This window comes from Sapajus apella, unplaced genomic scaffold, assembly GCF_009761245.1.
Source record: "Sapajus apella isolate SASKATOON/1434 unplaced genomic scaffold, GSC_monkey_1.0 scaffold29, whole genome shotgun sequence".
Classification (NCBI taxonomy): Eukaryota; Metazoa; Chordata; class Mammalia; order Primates; family Cebidae; genus Sapajus; species Sapajus apella.
This window is the reverse complement of record NW_022436969.1, coordinates 8,321,632-8,341,896: the sequence shown is the minus strand read 5'-3', so window position 1 is coordinate 8,341,896 and position 20,265 is coordinate 8,321,632. Positions and strand designations below refer to the sequence as shown.

The 20,265-nt window shown below is 44.7% G+C and overlaps 1 protein-coding gene across 1 annotated transcript in view; it reads right to left on the bottom strand.

Moving 5' to 3' along the window:
- The window catches only part of TMEM241 (transmembrane protein 241), a 135,797-nt gene that overhangs the window by 11,828 nt on the left and 103,704 nt on the right, over nt 1-20,265 (bottom strand). The window contains exon 14 of the mRNA XM_032293205.1: nt 342-406. Coding sequence (XP_032149096.1) covers nt 342-406 — 65 coding nt within the window. The remainder of the gene's footprint in view (nt 1-341; nt 407-20,265) is intronic.

Below are 20,265 nucleotides of genomic sequence, written 5' to 3'. Positions count from 1 at the left end.
TCCTGAGCAGTTGGGATTACAGGCACACAGCACCATGTCCAGCTGATTTTTTGTATTTTTAGTAGAAACAGTGTTTCGCTGTGTTCCCCAGGCTGGTCTCAAACTCCTGAGCTCAGGCAATCCACCCACCTCAACCTCCCAAAGTGCTAGGACTACAGGCGTGAACCACCACACCCAGCCTTTTTTTTTTTTTTAAAGAAAGCTTCACTAATATGAGATTCACATATGTTGGAGACACACAGCTAACACACACTACCTTTCTGCAACATTTGAGAGCAAAATTTAGTAACCTCATGAAACTCAACTAAGTGGAACTTTGTCTCTCTATGCAAAAGACTTACCATCCCACGGCTGCACTGGTCAGGATCGCATCAAACAGCAATATTGATAAGCCAGCTGTGATTATCTGTAGGAAGAATTTCGACAAAAGGTCATCACACCAGCAGGGCTCTGGCAACCTCCACTGTCATTTTTTCACAAGCTTAGTTCATTTTATTTGGGATTCCTGCCATCAGCCACTTCTTCCCACTTCCCATGTCCTTTTCCCCCACACGCTTCCTAGTCAGCCCTCCGTACTTGGCGGCGCCTCTGAGCCAAGCATTTGATATAGAAAAGGCTAAGTCCTGGTCTGTTTTGGAAGTGAGCATGTTCGAAGAAGCATTTAACTTCCAAATTCTTCAAAAGGGAGGCGTACAGCCAAGGCCGCCCTCATCTCTCTCCAGGGAAGGGGTATATTAAGAAAACTTATTTCCATTTTGTCTCAGCAGTGCAGAACTTGTCTCCAAGGTCAGATGTGTTCATTAACCTGTTCCCAGGTCCTCCAGATAAAAATGTATCTGTCACCCAGCCTTCATCCAATGCATCGTCTCTTCGTCCACTCCTACCGCTACCATCTTTCTGATCCATGACACACATTCTAAGAAAACAGGTGCATCCTGGGAAAAGGAGGTCAGGAGTTCAAGATCAGCCTGGCAAACATGGTGAAATCCCACTCTATTAAAAATACAAAAATTAGTCAGTCATAGTGGTGCATGCCTGTAACCCCAGCTATTTGAGAGGCTGGGGCAGGAGAATCGCTTGAACCTGGGAGGTGGAGGTTGCAGTGAGCCGAGATTGTGCCACTGTACCTTAGCCTGGGCAACAGAGTGAGACTCCATCTCAAAAAATAATTAAATAAACAAATTTGCAAATATCTAGAAGCTGGAGGAGAGGGAAGTGTTACCTCCACATCTCTCAAGGCTGGAAATTCTGGAAAAGTGTTTCAGGAATGGTAGCCACAGGACTCAGATCCCAGAGGTGCCTTGAACCCCTCAGCACCAAGAGTGTGTGTGAGCCAGGGGCCCAGCTCTGTCCACACTTGGAATGTCTGCTTAAGGAAGGGTGCTTCTGGCTTCCAGTCTTCTGCATCCTGCAGGTCAAAACAGGTTCTGTGGAGAAGGTAACCTTAAAAATCTGCTTTCTTGCTGTGAGAGGTGGGATGTAGGCTGCATTGGGAGAGGTTCCGTTGAGCTGGAGGTCCTCAGAAACGTCAGCTACCATCTCCCTCGGGGGGATTTCACATGCTGTCTTGGAGGCCTCTTTAGGTCTCCAAGCTGGGAGCAAGGCAGCAGGCAGGCAGGCAGAAGGGAGTGTGTTTATGAACCTCATCGTCACTCCTTTGCTATCTCAGAAAGAAGTCTGGAACTAGAAGCCCAGAACCCTCATGATAGGATATAAACTTGGTGAGATCTGAGGACTTTTCTTTGAAGTCAAGTCATTTGGTATCACATTCTGCCTTGCTTTATTGATTTGTAGCAAAAACCTTGACTACAAAAAAAGACCTGGGTATTGTCTTCAGGGGCAGTAAAGAAGTAGAAGCCCAGCCAGAGAGATAATTATAAGAATGCAAAGGACAGGGAAAGAGGTTTCTCTAAGTGGAGACTAGTGGTGGCTTTTTCCTTAAAGAGCATATTGAATGACAAGTTTTGAGTTGATGCCCATGATGAATATCCCTCTTTTCTTTTTTTTTTTTTCTTTTGAGACAGGGTCTTACTCTGTCACCCAGGCTGGAGTGCAGTGGTGCAATCTCAGCTCACTGTAGCCTCGACCTCCCAGGACTCAAGCACTCCTCCCAGCACAGCCTCCAAGTAGCTGGGACTACAGTTACACGCTGCCACATCCAGCTAATTTTGAATATTTTTTGTAGAGACAACATCTCACTTTGTTGACCAGGTTGGTCTTAAACCCCTGGGCTCAAACAATCCCACCCGCCTTAGACTTACAAAGTGCTGGAATTACAGGTGTGAGCCACCACACCCAGCCCTTTTTTTTTTTTAATTTAACATTTAATTTAGAACTTCCGCATCTATGGTCATTATTGAAGGGGGCTAGAATGTTACTACCTCTCAATGCAATTGTCTGGTCTTGGAAACAGTGTTGTACTAACCACATAAGTGAGTTCCTCAGCTTCTCTGCTTATTATCCTGCAATGGTTACAGACAATTTTGACTCTGAAAGTTACCCCTGACTTGAAGGGCCCTGGGCCTAGACAGATCTCCTAGCTGGGGGAGATCTTTACTGGCTATTATCCTAATTAAGTCTTCTCTTTCTTGTTGCAAATTTTCCATTTTCACTTTCCCCAGAAATGTATTTCATCTAGTTCTCCCAATTCATTAACATTTAGCTGTTTGGAGAAATATTTCCCATTGTTTGTGCCCGTTTTGATTACCTTCCTTTTTATTTATTTATTCATTTATTTTTGTCATTTTTCTCTTCATTCCCCTCACCCCCTTCATTCGTCTTGACTAAAGTTAACCATGTTGTTAGTCATTCTTTCCTTTTGCAACTTCTTGGACATGGCCTGGGATGGTGCCAATGGAGATGTATTTCTTGGACCTGCTGAGAAAGGCTCCGTCCCACTGATGGATGTTGGCTGTGCTGGCAGCTCCGCATAATGGAACACTCCGCTTGATTTATAAAGGACCCAACTTGTCCTTTCTATGTTCTCAGCATTGTCTTTATCATCCTTGCCTGTTTTAATTAGCTCTTCAAGGCCTCCTTTGATCAGCTTCTCTCCTTCTTCTCTGACTACCTCGCTCAGGTGGCTTTTAGTATAGTTGGTAAAGGGGGACGCCTGCCCTGTGTGCCCCTCCCCCAGCCTGGGACTTGTGTCTCTGCTCCTCCATGAGCCTCTTTAGCTTAGGAGGAATCGTGTCTGCAGTGAGATAGACAGCTGGCCTGCTTATTCCTCTGAACTGCACCTTTCGCCAAGAAAAACACATCTTTAAAAATTTTAACCAGCCCTTACTTGAAAAGAAGGCTGGTTTAGCAGCCACACCGGTGCCTTCGCCATCTGCTGCTTCCTGGAAATGTTTGTGTAGTCTCCTGTCTTCTCCTGAGCCACCTTTTCAAAATTCTCTAAAGTTTTATCACTCAAGGGGCAAGTGTGCCGTTGCCTGAGACCCTTTATCTTATTTCCGTAGAGAACGCTGACTAAAGTTGTTTGCACTGTGGGGTAACTGTGGGGTTGGATGGGCTCCTTCTGAATCTGTAATGATGGTACAAACTGATGGCACAAACCCTCAGCTTCTCAGGCTTCTCCGCTTTCTTTTACTTCCATCACAAGCCCAGTGGTCAGCTCTCTTTTTGGAGGCATGTTCTGTCTCTCTTTCTCTCTCTCACGTGCACACACACGCACATGCACACGCGTGCACACACACACACACACACACACACACAGAGTCACCAAATTTCTACCATTTCATAAAAGTCAGTTCAAAAGAAAGGACAGATGGACATGGTGGCTCACACCTGTAATCCCAGCACTTAGCGAGGCCGAAATGGGCGGGTCACCTGAGGCCAGGAGTCCAAGGCCAGCCTGGCCAACATGGTGAAATCCCATCTCTACTAAAAAAATACACCAAATTAGTCAGGTGTGGTGGCAGGTGCCTGTAATGCTGGCTACTTGGGAGGCCGAGGCACAAGAAGCTCCTGAATCTGGGAGGCGGAGGTTGCAGTGAGCCGAGATCACACCATTGCACTCCAGCCTGGGTGACAAAGCGAAACTCCATCTCAAAAAAAAAAAAAAATCAAAAAAGAACAAGGAGCAGCCAACAACTCTGCTCAACAAGAAGGATGCTGGGCACTGGCCAGCTTGGCTCCCCATTGGGGGACTTGCCCCCACGCACTGCTCTCATTGTGGGTAAGGTTCAAATGCATGTCTCAGCAAAGTGACATATTTCTGTACAGCAGGAGCCTTTGGAGCTGCTCAAGAACACTCAGAAGTAAGACTGTTAAATCCGCTCATGCCAAGAGGCCACTCCATTCCTAACTGCATTGAGGAGGAAATGGAAGCCAGAACAGGTGGAGTGTGCCACGTCTGGTACAGAATGTCCCAGGTGTAGTCACCCAGGGCAGAGCCCAAGAGGTGAAGGGACTCCCTTAGCTCACAAGTGGGAAGACCATGACCCGGAGATGGTGTGTGACTGTTCCAGGGACCCAGGGAGTTGGTGGCAGTGAGGAACAGAACCAAGGCCTTGACTCCTAGATCAACTTTCTCCAACAGCCAAAAACTCAAGGGCCCACACAAGCTCTATACAGCTTTTTAAGAGAAAAACCCAGTGAAAGCAGCGGCTCCAGCAGACATCTGCACACCCACGTCCACAGCAGCACCACTCACAACAGCCAAAGCTGGAGGCAATCCAAGTGTCCACGGAGGGATAGACAGAGAAGCAAAATGTGGGGCATACCTACGATGGAATATTATTCAGCCTTAAAGAGGAAGGAAATTCTGATTAATGCTACCCCGTGGAAGACATTATGCTAAGTGAAATACACCAGATACAGAAGGACATATAAAGTATTATTTCACTTATATGAGTTACTTGGAATTGTCAAACTCATAGAGACAGAAAGTAGAATGATGGCTGTCAGGACCTAGGAGGAGCAAGGAATCGGGAATTAGTGTTTAATGGGTACAGAGTTTCAGTTTGCAAAGAAATATTTGTGGAAATGGACAGTGGTGATGGTTGTACAATGGTATGAATTTAATCAATGCCACTGAACTGTCCAGTTATAAATGGTTAAAGTGGTAAATCTTGGCCAGGGACAGTGGCTCACATCTGTAATCCCAGCACTCTGGGAAGCTGAGGCGGGCAGAGGCAGGAGAATCACTTGAACCTGGAAGGCGGGGGTTGCAGTAAACCAAGATTGAGATTGCACTATTGCACTCCAGCCTGGGCAATACAGCGAGACTCTCTCTCTGTCTAAAAAAAAAAAAAAAAAAAAAAAAAAGGAAATCTTACACTTATTTTAACACACACACAAAATCCATTTCTTTCTCTCTGCTTAAATTCTTAATTCTTACCCCTTTCCCCAACTTTTTTTTAAACAAAATATTTTTAAGAGTTGAGGTCTTGCTATGTTGTCTAGGCTAGAGTCCAGTGGCTATTCACCGGTGAGATCACAGTGGACTGTAGCCTTGAACTCCAGCTCAAGTAATCCTCACACCTCAGCCTCCTGAGTAGCTGGGAGCACAGGTACCATGACACCTGATAGCTTCCTCCCACTTTGCCTGACTAAAGCCTGTAGGCCTCAGGCAAGGCTCTTCTGAAAGGATAACCTATTCTTTCCCCAGCACTTGGACTCTACCTGCATGAAGCCCCCACTACTGTCCTATTATCACTGATCTGTTTATAAGCCTACCTTATAAGAGTTGTGAATTTTTTTTTTTTTTTTTTTTGAGACAGAGTTTTTGCTCTGTCTCCAGGCTGGAGCGCAGTGGTGCAATCTTGGCTCACTGCAACCTCCGCCTCCCAAGTAGCTGGGACTACAGGTGTCACCACCACGCCTGGCTAATTTTTGTATCTTTAGTAGAGACAGGATTTCACCATGTTGGCCAGGATGGTCTCGACCTCTTGACCTCATGATCTGCCCGCCTCAACCTCCCAAAGTGCTAAGATTACAGGTGTGAGCTACCGCGCCTGGCCTGCATTGTGACTCTTAAGGTCAAAGACTTGGAAGCCATCCCAGGACCAAGCTCAGTGCTGCAGAGCCTGGCTCAGTCACATTTGACAAAGGCTGGAAAGAACCTGAACCTCCGCTCCTCTCTGGAGGGCACATGAGTGGTCAGCAGGCTTGGTATTGGCTTCCCTTTTGCTCACTTGCACAGTCAGCTCTGAGAAGGAGCTCCTTATGTGCTTGAAAGCTCAAAAGTTGCTCTAAGACATAAGTAGGAATATGCAGTTTCAGCACAGAAACAAAATCTGTTATCTTTATGCCCAAATAAGCATTTAAAAGCAAACGAGTAAAACAGGAAAAGAAAGAGCCCCCTGTGACTCTGGAGCACTTGGAGGCTTACAAAGGAATGCACTGGTGTGAGTGTGGCATGAAGCATAACTTTAATTCCTGACTTCCAGCTCCTGGGTGACAAGGTCACCAAACGCCAAATGATCAGTAATTCTACCAAGAACACACAGGTGTGAAATCTATGCCAGCTTTCACTTCCTGCCTAGCCCTCAAAGAGCTTCATTGCCATCTCCCTCATCATTTGCTAAGCACTAGCTGTGGAAAGGCATTACTTTTCCCATTTGAACCAGGGGCTTCCTGAGTGACCCCTCTGGTGGTGAGACCTAGGGCACAAGGCCCCCAGATATTAGCACTGAGGTTGGAACCATTAAAGCTGCCTCTTCCCTCCCCTCCTCTCTCACTGCACCCCAACCACCCAAGGCCACACAGTCCACAGAGTAGGATCTTGCTTTGATCCTGACTCTGGAGCCACACCAGGTTCCCTCTTTGTGCTCCACACTTGACCCTGATCTCTTACCCAGGAAAGGGAGCTTTCTAGACTGCCTGGTTCTGGCCAGCCCTTGGCCTTGTGACTAGAACCTTGACTGACGCCCTAGACAACTAGGACTGATATTCCAGAAGGATTGTCCACTTGTGTACTGATCATTGCCTGGATTTCTGACCCTGTGTCCAACCTGCCAGGTTTAGAGCTTAACTATTATGCCCCAGCGGACACTACACACAGCATCCACCAGCTGTACCTCCAGAGCTCCAGCGCCAGCCTCCACATGAATAGCCTCTTATGCTTGGAGGGACAGTCTCTCAAATTCTAGCCATCCTTGCCTTCCACTTTGGAAATGTGTGCAAAACACCTCACACTCCAAAGCTTTAGATGTCATGTCACTTGCTCCACAGTTAATTGGTGGATTGGTCTCTCGTTGCATCAAGCAATCCTTTCATCTGAGCAACAGAAATCAATCCCAGTGCATATCACTAAGTGGTAAATGGGATAAAACCAAGCTCCCAGTATTCCAGGGCTGAGTGTCAGACCCTGGATGTTAACAAGCCTGCTGCAGCGTGCATCGTGGGGGTGGTACTAAGTGCTCTGACACCACCTTCAAACAGACAATAACCCCTGAGGCACAAGAGTCTCATACGTTACATTTTGTCCTCCAAAAATGTTAGTAAAAACATAAACATTTTTGAAAAACCCTCTTGAAATGGCTAAAATCTGCTCATGAAAAAACCTTAACGTTACTCTTGGAACTTGCCATTCGAGAAGACCTAAGAAGTAGTCATCACCTGTACCAAATGGTGTACTTGCTCATAAAAAGCATTATAAAAAACAGATTTTTCCCAAAGAAGAAAGTCCTGTGGTCTGAGGAATGTCTCCTCACACGCAGACCCGAATAACAAACAGCAGGACCTGCCACAGCCGGAGGGGTGCCAACAACAGCAGAGCCTGATACATACAACGTGTCAGCTGCAGGGCTTTGAACTTCCTGGCTTTGCCAACGGCTGTCACAACCTCTGTGTTATTTAAACAGATTTTGGTACTTAAAGCAGATCAGGTTTGTTTTTCAAACATTCATCTCAATCCTAAGACAAATTTTCTGTTTAAGGGGAAAATGGGGGGTCTGGAGGGTTGGAAGTAGGAAACTGCCAGATGGTCAGGTATTTGGGAGAGAATCAGAGATTTAGGTTTATTGTTCTCTTGATTTTAAAATGCATATGACTCTTAAAAAAAAAGTGGGCCGGGCGCGGTGGCTCAAGCCTGTAATCACAGCACTTTGGGAGGCCGAGGCGGGTGGATCACAAGGTCAAGAGATCGAGACCATCCTGGTCAACATGGTGAAACCCCGTCTCTACTAAAAATACAAAAAATTAGCTGGGCATGGTGGCGCGTGCCTGTAATCCCAGCTACTCAGGAGGCTGAGGCAGGAGAATTGCCTGAACCCAGGAGGTGGAGGTTGCAGTGAGCCGAGATCACGCCATTGCACTCCAGCCTGGGTAACATGAGTGAAACTCCGTCTCAAAAAAAAAAAAAAAAAAAGTGATGTATACAGCGCTCTCCCTTGCCTGCTTCTTCAGCCCAGTTGCAGCCACATACCTCCCTTTTAAAGGGGTTGCAATTTTTCAAACATTTTCTTACCATCATGCTTTTGCTCAGCAAGTTCTGTCTGCCTGGAAAAATTTCATAGGCCCGCCTACATAATTTCTACTCACCATTTGAAAATCCATCTTGAGAAAACTTTTACTGAACCTGGCCCCCATCCATACACTCAACTGGATCAAGCACTTCCTCCCAGAGCTCCCACAACCCCTGGCCATTGCGCGTGCCACACTCTACTGCAATGTGTGGTCTTCTCCCAGTCAGGGCGTGTGCTATTCATCTTTGAATGTTCAGGGGCTAGCAATAGAGACCTGCATGTGATAAGGACCTGATAAATGTTTCTGCACAAGATAATCAGAGCTGGTAATATAACCCCTAAGGTTATATATATCCAGTATTGCGATATATATATCACAACTCTCTTTTGTTTTTTAATCATTTTTCATGTGTTTGGGAAAACTGAAACCAAGGACTTGAGAACCACTGGGACATGCTCTCTGCCTCTTATCCTTGACCAATTCCCTCCACGGAGTTAGAAAGAACTTCATAGAGTGGATCTAAGACTAGATCTCTCTGGATTCTAGTCCCAAAATGCCAGGGAAGATTCTGATTGGCTCCTGGACCAACTGACTATGGCCTGGGAGGCAGCATCATATAAGAATATGGAAGCTCACTCTGGAACTTCATGGTTGGAAGAAGGAAGGAATATATTACCGGAGGAAGGTATGGAAAGTGCTGGCAAGCAGAACAACAGATAGCTTTCTTCCATCTGCCATGCGAAGTGCAGTCACAGACAAGCAGCATCAGCAACGAACCTGGGAGTTTGCACGAACTGCAGAACCTCGGGTTCCATCCCTGATCTACTAAACAGCATCTGCTTAATCCTGGCTCAGCAGTTTTCAGCCCTGATGGCACATCTAGAATCCTGTGAGAAGTTAAACACACACATACACATACACACACACACCCCCCACTAATATTCTGTTCCATGTCAATTAAATAAAAATTTCCTAGACTGAAGCCCAGCGTTTAGCATTTTTAAAAAGATCCCCTTGTAATTCTCATATGAAGATAGGATTGAATCACTGATTATTGCTGTATTACTAATTTGAGTAAAAGTATCTGCAAAACTGCCAAACATCACAAAACCACTTCATAGCATCAATGAAATAATCCAGAACCTGGTGAAACAAGACACTACGATCCACTCTTCCCATCATCCCATCATCACTGCAGGTATTTACTGCACCATTTTACATCCCCACCAGCAGTGTGTGAGGGTTCCATTTTTTTGTGTGCAAATATGGAATATTTAAGCTTTCAGTGATATATACTATGCATACAGAAATACATGCGAAAAGTATTCATGTGACTCAAGCCTATAAGCCCAGCACTTTGGGACGCCGAGGTGGGTGGATCACGGGGTCAGGAGTTCAAGACCAGCTTGGCCAACATAGTGAAACCCTGTCTCTACCAAAAACACAAAAAATTAGCAGGGTGTGGTGGTGGGCACCTGTAATCCCAGCTACTTGGGAGGCTGAACCCAGGAGGTGGAGGTTGCAGTGAGCCAAGATCACACCACTGCACTCCAGCCTAGGTAACAGAGTGAGACTTCATCTACAAAAAAAAAAAAAAAAAAAAAAAGCACTCATGTAAATCTTAATGGATGATTACAGAGTGAATACATGTATGTAACCAAGGAATAGCATCCGTGTCACTTGTGCCCCCATACAACTACTTTATCTTCCCTCCCCTCCAAAGATCTGTAGTTCTACCATTGTAGATCAGGTACACTTTGTCTTTTTATGTTTCTTTTCTCTTTTTTTTTTTTCAGGCAGAGTCTCGCTTTGTTGCCCAGGCTGGACTGCAGTGGCCAATCACTGCTCACTGCAACATCTGCCTCCTGGGTTCGAGTGATTCTACTGCCTCAGCCTCCTGAGTAGCTGGGATTACAGGCATACACCACCACGCCTGGCTAATTTTTGTATTTTTAGTGGAGTACAGGTTTCACCATGTTGGCCAGGCTGGTCTCGAACTCCTGACCTCAAGTGACCCACCTGCTTCGGCCTCCCAAAGTGCTGGGATTACAGGCATGAGCCACTGCGCACAGCCATATGTCTTTTATCATAGAAAATTTTAAATGTATACAAAGAAGGTTTCAGTTTCTTCGCATCCTGGCTATCTTTCTTTTTAATTGTCACCATCCTAGTGGGTGTGAAGGGACACCTCACTGTGGTTTTGGTTTGTATTTCCCTGGTGACAAATGACACTGAGCATTTTTTCCACGGGCTCATTGGCCAGTTGTTCATCTTCTTTGCAGAGCTGTCTAGGTCCCTTGCCCATTTTAAAAATTGGGGTTTTTAAAAATTATTGAGGTGTAAGAGTTCTTTATGTGTTGTAGAGATGAGTCCCATATCAGCTATGTGATTTCTTTGTGGGTTTTCGTTTCACTTTCTTGGTGGTGTACTTTGCAGCTCAGCAGTTTTTAATTTTGACGAACTCCACTTTATCTCTATTTTCTTTTGTTGCTTGTGCTTTTGGTGTGTGCCATGGTCATATTTTATGTAGCAAGGAATTCTAAGTCACTATGTCATCCAACATCTTAATTAACACTATCCATGTATCATACTGATATACCACAGCTTCCTTTTCACAGAACCATTCATTTATTCTATCTTCAAACACTTATATTTTACTTTACAACATGATCAATCCAAATTATGTACTATCACCCTTGATTTATAATGAGTTTCTAATGGGATGTTAGGAAGAAGCCAATATCATGCTATGTGATATGAATCCATCTATGGGATATGATGATGTGATTCAGCAGAAATTTGAGGATTAGATCTAATAAGGATGTATTAATATATTTAGTAAAAGAGTCTAGCAACTTTATGTAGGAATTCTTCAAATTCTTCATAGTAATTTTTTTTTTTTTTGAGACACAGTCTTGCTTTGTCACCCAAGCTCACTGCAACCTCTGCATCCTGGGTTCAAGCGATTCTCCTGCCTCAGCCTCCCAAGCAGCTGGGATCACAGGTGCACACCAACCCACCTGGCTAATGTTTATATTTTTAGTAGAGACTGGGTTTCATCATGTTGACTAGGCTGGTCTTGAACTCCTTACCTCAAGTGATCCACCCACGTTGGCCTCCCAAAGTGCTGGGATTACAGGTGTGAGGCACTGCACCTAGCCTTCATTGTAATTTTGAAGAGGTTGGTGACCAGTTATTTAGAGTAAGAAGGAAATGTAGTGTTGAGATGACCTAATCTCTCCCCTTACTTTGTCAGCTCTTTCTCTCCCTCCCTTCCTTTCTCTCTTTCCTTCCTTCCTTCCCTCCTCCCTCCCTTTCTCTTTCTTTCACACTCTCTTTCTTTCTCTCTGCTCTATCAGCTCCTTCCTTCCGTCCTTCCTTCCTTCCTTCTTCTCCCCCCCCACCCCATTTCTTTCCTTTCATTTTGAGATGGAGTCTCCTGCTCTGTTACCCAGACTGGAGTACAATGGCATGATCTCAGCTCACTGCAACCTCTACCTCCCAGGTTCAGGCAATTCTCCTGCCTTTGTCTCTCGAGTAGCTGGGCCTACAGGCACATGCCACCATGCCCAGCTAAATTTTGTATTTTGTATTTTATATTTCTGGATTTTAGATGAGGTTTCACCATGCTGACCAGGCTGGTCTCGAACTCCTGACCTCAGGCAATCCGCTCACCTTGGCCTCCAAAAGTGCTGGGATTACAGGTGTGAGCCACCGAGCCTGGTCTATTTCAGCACTTTAAAGATGTCATTCCTGCAGTCAAGGGTCATATGCATAAAATAAAGTAAAGATGTCATTTCATTGTCTATGGGTACTCACTGTTTCAGGTAAAAAGTCGGCCACTGGCTTTATGGTTGCTTCTTCAATTTAAGGTCGTGTCCTTTTTCTCTAGTTGATTTTAAGATTTTTAAATTTATTGTTTGTTTTCAAAGATAAATTTGATAGTTTGAGTACATATACCTAAGTATGGTTTTATTTGTATTATGACAGTCAATAGTTGTGGAAAATTCTCAGCCCATATCCCTTCAAATACTGCTTCTGTCCAGTCTCTCTCTCCTGTTCTTCTAGAATTACAATTACAAATATTAGATCTTAGGAACATTTCCTCTGTGTCCCTTGTGCTCTGTTCTGTTCTTTCCAGCCTTTTTTCCTCTTTGTGTTTCACTTTGAATATTTTCTACTGACCTTGAGTTCACCAATCCTGCTACATTGTACCCAGTGTGCTCTTAGACCATCCAATAAACTATTAATTCCAGATGAATTTTTCAATTCTATAATACCTATTTGATTTTATAAAAACAGATTCTAATCTTGCACTGGATTTTCTCATTATTTTATCCATCTTTTCCTCTATTTTCTTTAACATACTATCCAGTTATGTTTGTTATTGCTAATTTCAGTATCTGCATCATCTGTAGTTCTGTTCCTATTATTTCTCCCCACTTGATTATCAGTTATACCTTCCTGCCTATTTACATGCCTACATCTTTGATTACATGCTGGACATTGTGTAGAAAATGTAGATGCTCCAGAGGATAGCTTCATCCAGGAAGTGTTCTCCTTTCCCTCTAATAGGGTGATGAGCTCAGTCAAACCAGGGACTGAGTGACTCAGGAAGGCTGCAGCTCTAGTAACTTAGCCCACGTCGATTTTAGCTAGTCCCTGAGCTGTAAGTCTCCCAGACTCACGTTTAAGAGCTTGGTGGATCTCTGTCTCCTCATCCATAAAAGGTCTGCCTTTCTTAGCTTTTTAGCCTCCCATCTGTGCAGGTTCAACATGTGGCAACTGTCTTGAGGGGAAGACATGTGCTTTTGCTGCAGTCTCTTCCTTCTAGCCAGATTTTGTCTCCTAAATACCTCTAGACTGTGAGTTTCCAAACGTGTAGCCTCCTGCACCACCCCGAACTCAGCAAATGCCTCAGGGGAAAAACTAGGCTTCCTTCGGGGCTACTCTAGTTTCCAGTCCATCAAACCAGTTCAATATGACTGCCTGCACTCTGCTAGTTTCTCTTTCCCTAATATTTCGTCTTTTTGGACCAAGCCAGATCCTTAGCCCACACCCAGAATCAACAACTATTCTCCTTCCCTGCCCTTACCATTAAGAAAACAGCTTGGTTACTCAGTATACCTAGGAAGGATTCTTCTCTCTTTGGAAATTTGCTTAACAGCTCTCCAATTTTCTTTAAAATATGATTTTTGCTATCTATTTGTTTTTCCCCAGTTGTTTCCATTGAGATACTGGCCTATCACAAGGTACAACATTCTACTCTGAGCTAGGTTTCCCTTTCTTATATACATGCAAAAACAGATCCAGAGAGGTGGTCTGTGGTCTATGCTACTTGTTTTCAAACCAGGATAGGCCAGCCACTATTTTCCTAGAGCCACTGGATGCCATCATGACATAAAGCGAGTCTTTTTTTTTTTTTTTTTTTTTTTTTTTGGTTTTGTTTTTCTTTTTTTGCCCAGGCTGGAGTGCAATGGCAGAATCTTGGCTCACTGCAACCTCCACCTCCCGGGTTCAAGTGATTCTCCTGCCTCAGCCTCCCATGTAGCTGAGATTATAGGCATGTGCCACCACACCAGACTAATTTTTGTATTTTTAGTAGAGATGGGATTTCTCCATGTTGGTCAGGCTGGTCTCAAACTCCTGACCTCAGGGGATCTGCCTGCCTGGGCCTACCAAAGTGCTGGGATTATAGGTGCGAGCCACCACGCCCAGACTTTTTTGTTTTGTTTTGGTTTGAGACAGGCTCTCACTCTGTTGCCTAGGCTGGAGTATAGTGATGCAATCGCAGCTCACCGCAGCCTCTGCCTCCCAGGCTCAACTGATTATCCATCTCAGCCTCCTGAGTGGCTGGGACTACAGGCATGTGTCACCACAGCTGGCTAATTTTTGTATTTTTTGTAGAGATGGGTTTCACCATGTTGGCCAGGCTGGTCTTGAACTCCTGGGCTCAAACAATCCATCTACCTTGGCCTCCCAAAGTGCTGGGATTACACGTGTGAACCAGCACACCCAGCTGGCTTTTTTATCTGTTCTGAACAACTTCTCATTCAGCAACAATCTTATTAACTCATCCTGACAATTTTAATTAGCTTAAAAAAATCGTAGCCTAGGTTTTTACATACGCCAGCCTGGGGCAACAGAACTTGGGCTCAGTCTTTTTCTCTTCAGATACAGCATAACTGATGGTAATGATTATGGCAGGCTGGAGGCGAGGGGAATATTCAGCTCCCTCCCCTCACAATTCCTTCTCTGCCCACGGAGGAGGAAACTCTTCTGCCTTCTCTTCTATCCTTTAATTCTCTTCCAAGTTCATCCCAAGGAGAATAATTGTTTATCTGATTGTACATTTATTTTACACTAGTCAGTAGGACTCTAATACTTAAAGGCAGGACAGACTCCACACAGTCTCTCCTCTTGAATCCATGCTATAATGTTCTCTCGACTCTGTCTCCACGTGCTGTGGTTTAGGGAAGAGAAGGATGGAAAGGAAGCCGTGCCTTGCATAGGGAGGAGAAAGTCTCTGCTTCCCAGCCAGGGTTGAGTGTTTTTTGTTTAACTCAGCTTTGTTTTTCACTGACTATTCTTTGTCCATATGCTCTCTTGACTTATACATCCCAAGAAGGGAGGCGGAGTGGGTAGTAGAATTCAAGTACCGAAACTCTGAACTGTTTAACAAAGACATAGCTTCAGGGACATGTGGGCCGTTTGGAATTGAAATCTTCCTGACACAGCTGTGCTAAAGGTGTTAGCTCTTCCCTGGGTTGGATGTCCGACTTTTCTCTGGTACTTATATTTCTCAGAAGGCCATATTCATATCATGTCTGCTGAAGTATATTTCACAGAACCTTTGGAGGACTTCTTCCTCCATCTTTCTCTTTGGGCGTTCCACTTCAGCTTGTCCTCAAATACTTGATTATATTGTTTCTTTGTTTTATTTGCTACTATAATTTTCTTTAAATAGATGGGCTAGCTGGGCATGGTGACTCATGCCTGTAATCCCAGCACTTTGGGAGGCCAAGGTGGGCAGATCATCTGCGGCTGGGATTTTGAGACCAGCCTGACCAACATGGAGAAACCATATCTTTACTAAAAATCAAAATAAGCTGGGCATGGCGGTGCACACCTGTAGTCTCAGCTACTTGGGAGTCTGAGGCAGGAGAATCACTTGAACCTGGGAGGCGGAGGTTGCAGTGAGTGGAGATTGCACCGTTGCACTACAGCCTGGATAACAAGAGTGAAACTCCGGCTCCAAAAACAAAAAAACGATGGGCTATAAACTTGCCAAGTATTTTCTTTTCCAAGTAGTAATAAAAGGCGAAGTAATGTCAACATACTTAGAACGCCCAATTGTAGAAGACAAATGGAGAATTTGAGACGTCCCTAATTTTTCTTCAAACTCAAATCAGTGACAACCTGGTATGGAGTCTCTTAATTCCCCATTCTAGTACTTTTCACTTCTTGGTTTCACTTAACTTGGTAAACATACTCATCCACTGTCAGACATGCTGTTAGAATGATGGATTTGTGCCAGTTATTTTTCAAACTTTTGTCTTGCTAGCTAAAAAGTTCTACTAGTCTCCCAAGTGAAGCAGAACTAGATATGTGCTTGTGGAAGGGAAGGGCATGTGGTTAAGATGTTTTTGTTTTCTAAGTTGTTTTGATTTACTCAAAGCATAGATCTAATCTCTGCAGACTATTTTTAGAAAGTGCATGAATTTAAGCTCAAAGGAGCTTTCAATAAAAGCACCATAATTATGCTTACTCCGAGGCTGCAAGGATTTGTCTATCTCCTTTTGATATAACAATAACTTCAACTTACACTACAGTTACATTTAGCAATAATGGAGGCGAAAGAATAGACCTGCCAAAAGAGAAATATCCAGACCCTAGACCCCGACACTTTCTTGCAACATTCAAAGGGAGGAGACGTGGTGCTCATTAGGTAAAACCCCATTGCCTGCTTTTCACTTGCCTCCTTCCTTTTGCCCAACACTTCCTGAAGAGCATCAGCTGGAAGAAGTGAGCCCTCTACGTGACATAAAGGACTGGACCCTGGCTCCAAGTCTGGCCACACTCAGTTTCACTTGACCAGAGAGTGAGAACTTCTTAGAAAAGTACAAACTTGCACAATAGGTTTACATAAGCCATGAAGACCTTCCAGCTCTGCCACACAACCTATTTGCCATGGACTGAATTGTCCATAATTCATACATTGAAGCCCAACCCCCAACGTGGTAGTATTTGGGGATATGGCCTTTGGGAGACGATTTAGTTTAGATGAGGTCATGAGTGTGGGGCCCTCACCGTGAGATTCATGCCCTTATTAAAAAAGACCAGAGGCCGGGCGCAGTGGCTCATGCCTGTAATCCCAGCACTTTGGGAAGCCAAGGCAGGTGGATCATATGAGGTCAGGAGTTAGAGACCAGCCTGGCCAACATGGTGAATCCCCATCTTTATTAAACTACAAAAATTAGCCCCCCATGGTTACACAGGCTGTAGTCCCAGCTACTTGGGAGGCTGAGGCAGGAGAATCAGTTGAACCCAGGAGGCAGACATTGAAGTGAGCCAAGATCACACCACTGCACTCCAGCCTGGTGGACGGAGGGCCTCAAAAAAAAAAAAAAAAGAAAGAAAGAAAGAAAGAAAGAAACCAGAAAACATAAATAAATAAAAAGAGATCACAGGTTGTTCTCCTCCCAGCTCCCCCAGGTGCACAAAGAAGAGTTCATGTGAGCGCACAGGGAGAAGGCAGCCATCTGAAACCCCAGGAGGGAGCTCTCACATGACATCCACCCTGCTGGCACCCTGCTCTTGGCTGATTCTTGGACATTGCAGCCTCCAGAACTGTGAGAAAGTAAATTTCTATTGTGTAAGCCACCCAGTCTGTGATATTTTGTCATGGCAATCAAGCTAAGACACGCTCCTTTGCTTTCTTGGAGAGTTTAAAAAAATGAAAGTTTGTTTAAAAAGGCTGAATGTTTCAGAAGACGCTTTTATTGAATTAGAAGTGAAAAAGGAAAAGGGCTTTGGGTTTTTGCTGGGATGAAGCTGAGGCCAAATTGTGTTCACTGAGCACCACATAGGGCACCAGAGAGGTGACATGAAAAGTAAACTCTGCCCTGGTAACACCCCACGCTAGGTTAGCTAAAGCAAAAATGTCAATGTTATCATAGGGTAAGTGCTAAGACATGGACAGACTCTGAATGTTATGGGAGCAAACCTCAAATTAGGGCGGAGTCCTGTGCTAAGCATGAAGGGCAAACAGGAATTACCAGGGGAGCAAGGGTGGGAAGGGTGTTCTACAGAGAAGGAACAGCATGAACGAGCCCAGCACACTCTGCCACTGAATGTTAACTGGAATGCCACGGGTGCGGTGGATTAAAGGCCACTGTGGAAGCCAAAGGAAAACTAAAGATAGTGAAAAAATCGATAGTTTAAAACCCCTTTTTCCTAGCAAGGTATTTTAAAAGTTCCATGGATAATCCTATTTATTTAAAGAAGAGGGGCAGCTGGTCCCAGGAAGATTAGGCATGCAGTTTTATCAGGAGACCAGAGGCAGTCCTCCGTATGGATGCCAAGAGAGCTTCTCCCAACCCCGTGAGCCGGCAGGGAGGGTCCTGGGTGCTCCCTGGCTGGGTCACAAACTGGCTGAATAACCTCAGGCAGACCCATCCCCCTCTCTGTATTTCAGGTTCCTCTATAAAATAAAGGGACCATCTAGAAAGTATTTCTCAGGGACTGAATTTTGTTCTTTCCTTTATTACCTTTCTTTGAAGGGGAAGGGGATTTTACTCATTTCCTGACTTGTTCCAGTGAGAATTTTCAAGAAACTTAAAAAGATGGATTAATTCAGACTCAGAATATCAATTAGAAGTAGATAAGAAACATGAAGGAAAAGGGAAACCAAGGAGAAGAAGGCAGAGGGAAGCCAGGACAAAATCCACACCAGGGCAGCCACCATGCATGGGCGGGGCTCAGAGTGTGGCTGCATGATTCCTGGCAGCCAAAGCGAAGAAGGTGCGTGAGTTGCACACTGAGTGTCCCTAAGATTCTGGTAAACCAGTGCTTGGGAGAAGCCATTCAATGTTAATCTATCTTCTAAGTTTAAAATGAACATGTTGTTACAGACATTCAAGCATATGTTCCAAAGAAAGCAGACAGCCTTTAACTTAATAAATCCGTCAGCTGCCACAAGCCCCAGTGTAAAGATCCAGAGTAAAGAAATGTGTTATCTCGTCCCCTCCAATGTGGTACCCCTCTTTATGAAAGCTAAAAATATAGAAATCTGAATTGTGTGGCCAGGCACGGTGGCTCACGCCGGTAATCCCAGCACTTTGGGAGGCTGAGGCAGGCGGATCACTTGAGTTTGAGATCAGCCTGGCCAACACGGTGAAACTCTGTCTCTACTAAAAATACAAAAATTAGCTGGGCATGGTGGTATGTGCCTGTAATCCCAGCTACTTGGGAGGCTGAGGCAGGAGAATCACTTGAGTCCAGGAGGCAGAGGTTGCAGTGAGCCAAGATCGTGTCACTGCACTCCAGCCTGAGTGACAGAGAGAGACTCCCTCAAAAAAGAAAAGAAAAGAAAAGAAAGAAATCTGAATTGTCTCCTTTCCATGGTCCCACACACAAAAGGAATGTCGGCTGCTGACGTGCTACACACCCCCCAACCCCGAGTCTGGGTACAGCCAGGAGCCTGTCAAGTGTCCTCTACCGAGAAGAACATAATGCCCATCAGTGGCTACTTTTCATAAAGAACTCTTAAAGTCTGTGGACAGGGCACACATACATTTTCTGAAGGCAAGGAGTATGCATTTCAGAATCAATCCCCTTGCAGCACCCCTTAGTAACTCGGTTTATTCATCTCTACAGCAAAATGTGATTTGCAGATTGTGTGGCTATCTCCCAAATGCTAGGGGGCGGCAATATGCCTGGTGGCCCTGCCATGTTTCCAGTGGTCACTGACTGAGCATGTGCTCAGGACAAAGCATCTAGTCCCTCTTCCATGATATAGCAGGACTCAGGCTGCGGGATCCATGTCACTGTCAAAGGTGCTCACGACTGCTTTTCAGACAGACCAGAACCAAACAAAGCCCATGTGCAGGGAGCAGCCCTCTTTCCGAGTGGACTCAGAGGCCACGTCCTCCAACTCAGGAGGTTGCCATACCATGGACACTGCTCTCTCCCCCAAGGAGACCCACCTCATTGCCATTCCTATCATCTTCCCTTCCGATACAGTTTCTAGCGACCAATCAACTCTTTCTGATTCAGTAAGAGTTACACCTTTGTAACTGGTTCTTGTAACCAGGTTTACACTTTGTAAAACGAAGATGTAACTAACCATTTTCATGGTATTTTGGGGGTAGCATATTGAAGCCTATTTTATTTTTCCAATTTTACTTTTATAGGTGAGACAATCATGTTCTGAAAACAAAACTGTAAGACTCAATACACAGCGAAGCATCTCCCTCCCGCCTAGCTACCGTCTGCTCAGTTCTCATTTCCCGCCGTCATGTTTCTTATGTATTCAAGTTTCTTTATGCACATGTAAGTGAATATGAATTCAGCCTGAGTTTGTTTCTTTTTCTTTTTATACAAAAGCTAGCACAGTACACATACAGTTACATTTTTCACTTAGTAATTCAGATAATCCTCAACTTACAACGGGGTTACACCCCAATAAATCCATCGCAGTGAGACAAACCATCGGAAGTCAAGGACTGTATCTTGGGGATCTTTCCCTGGCAGCACACAGAGAGTGTACTCAATTTCTTCTTCTACAGTATCCACTGGCCAGACAGAGCACAGGCCCCTAGTGATGGACACCAGGATTGTTTCCATCCT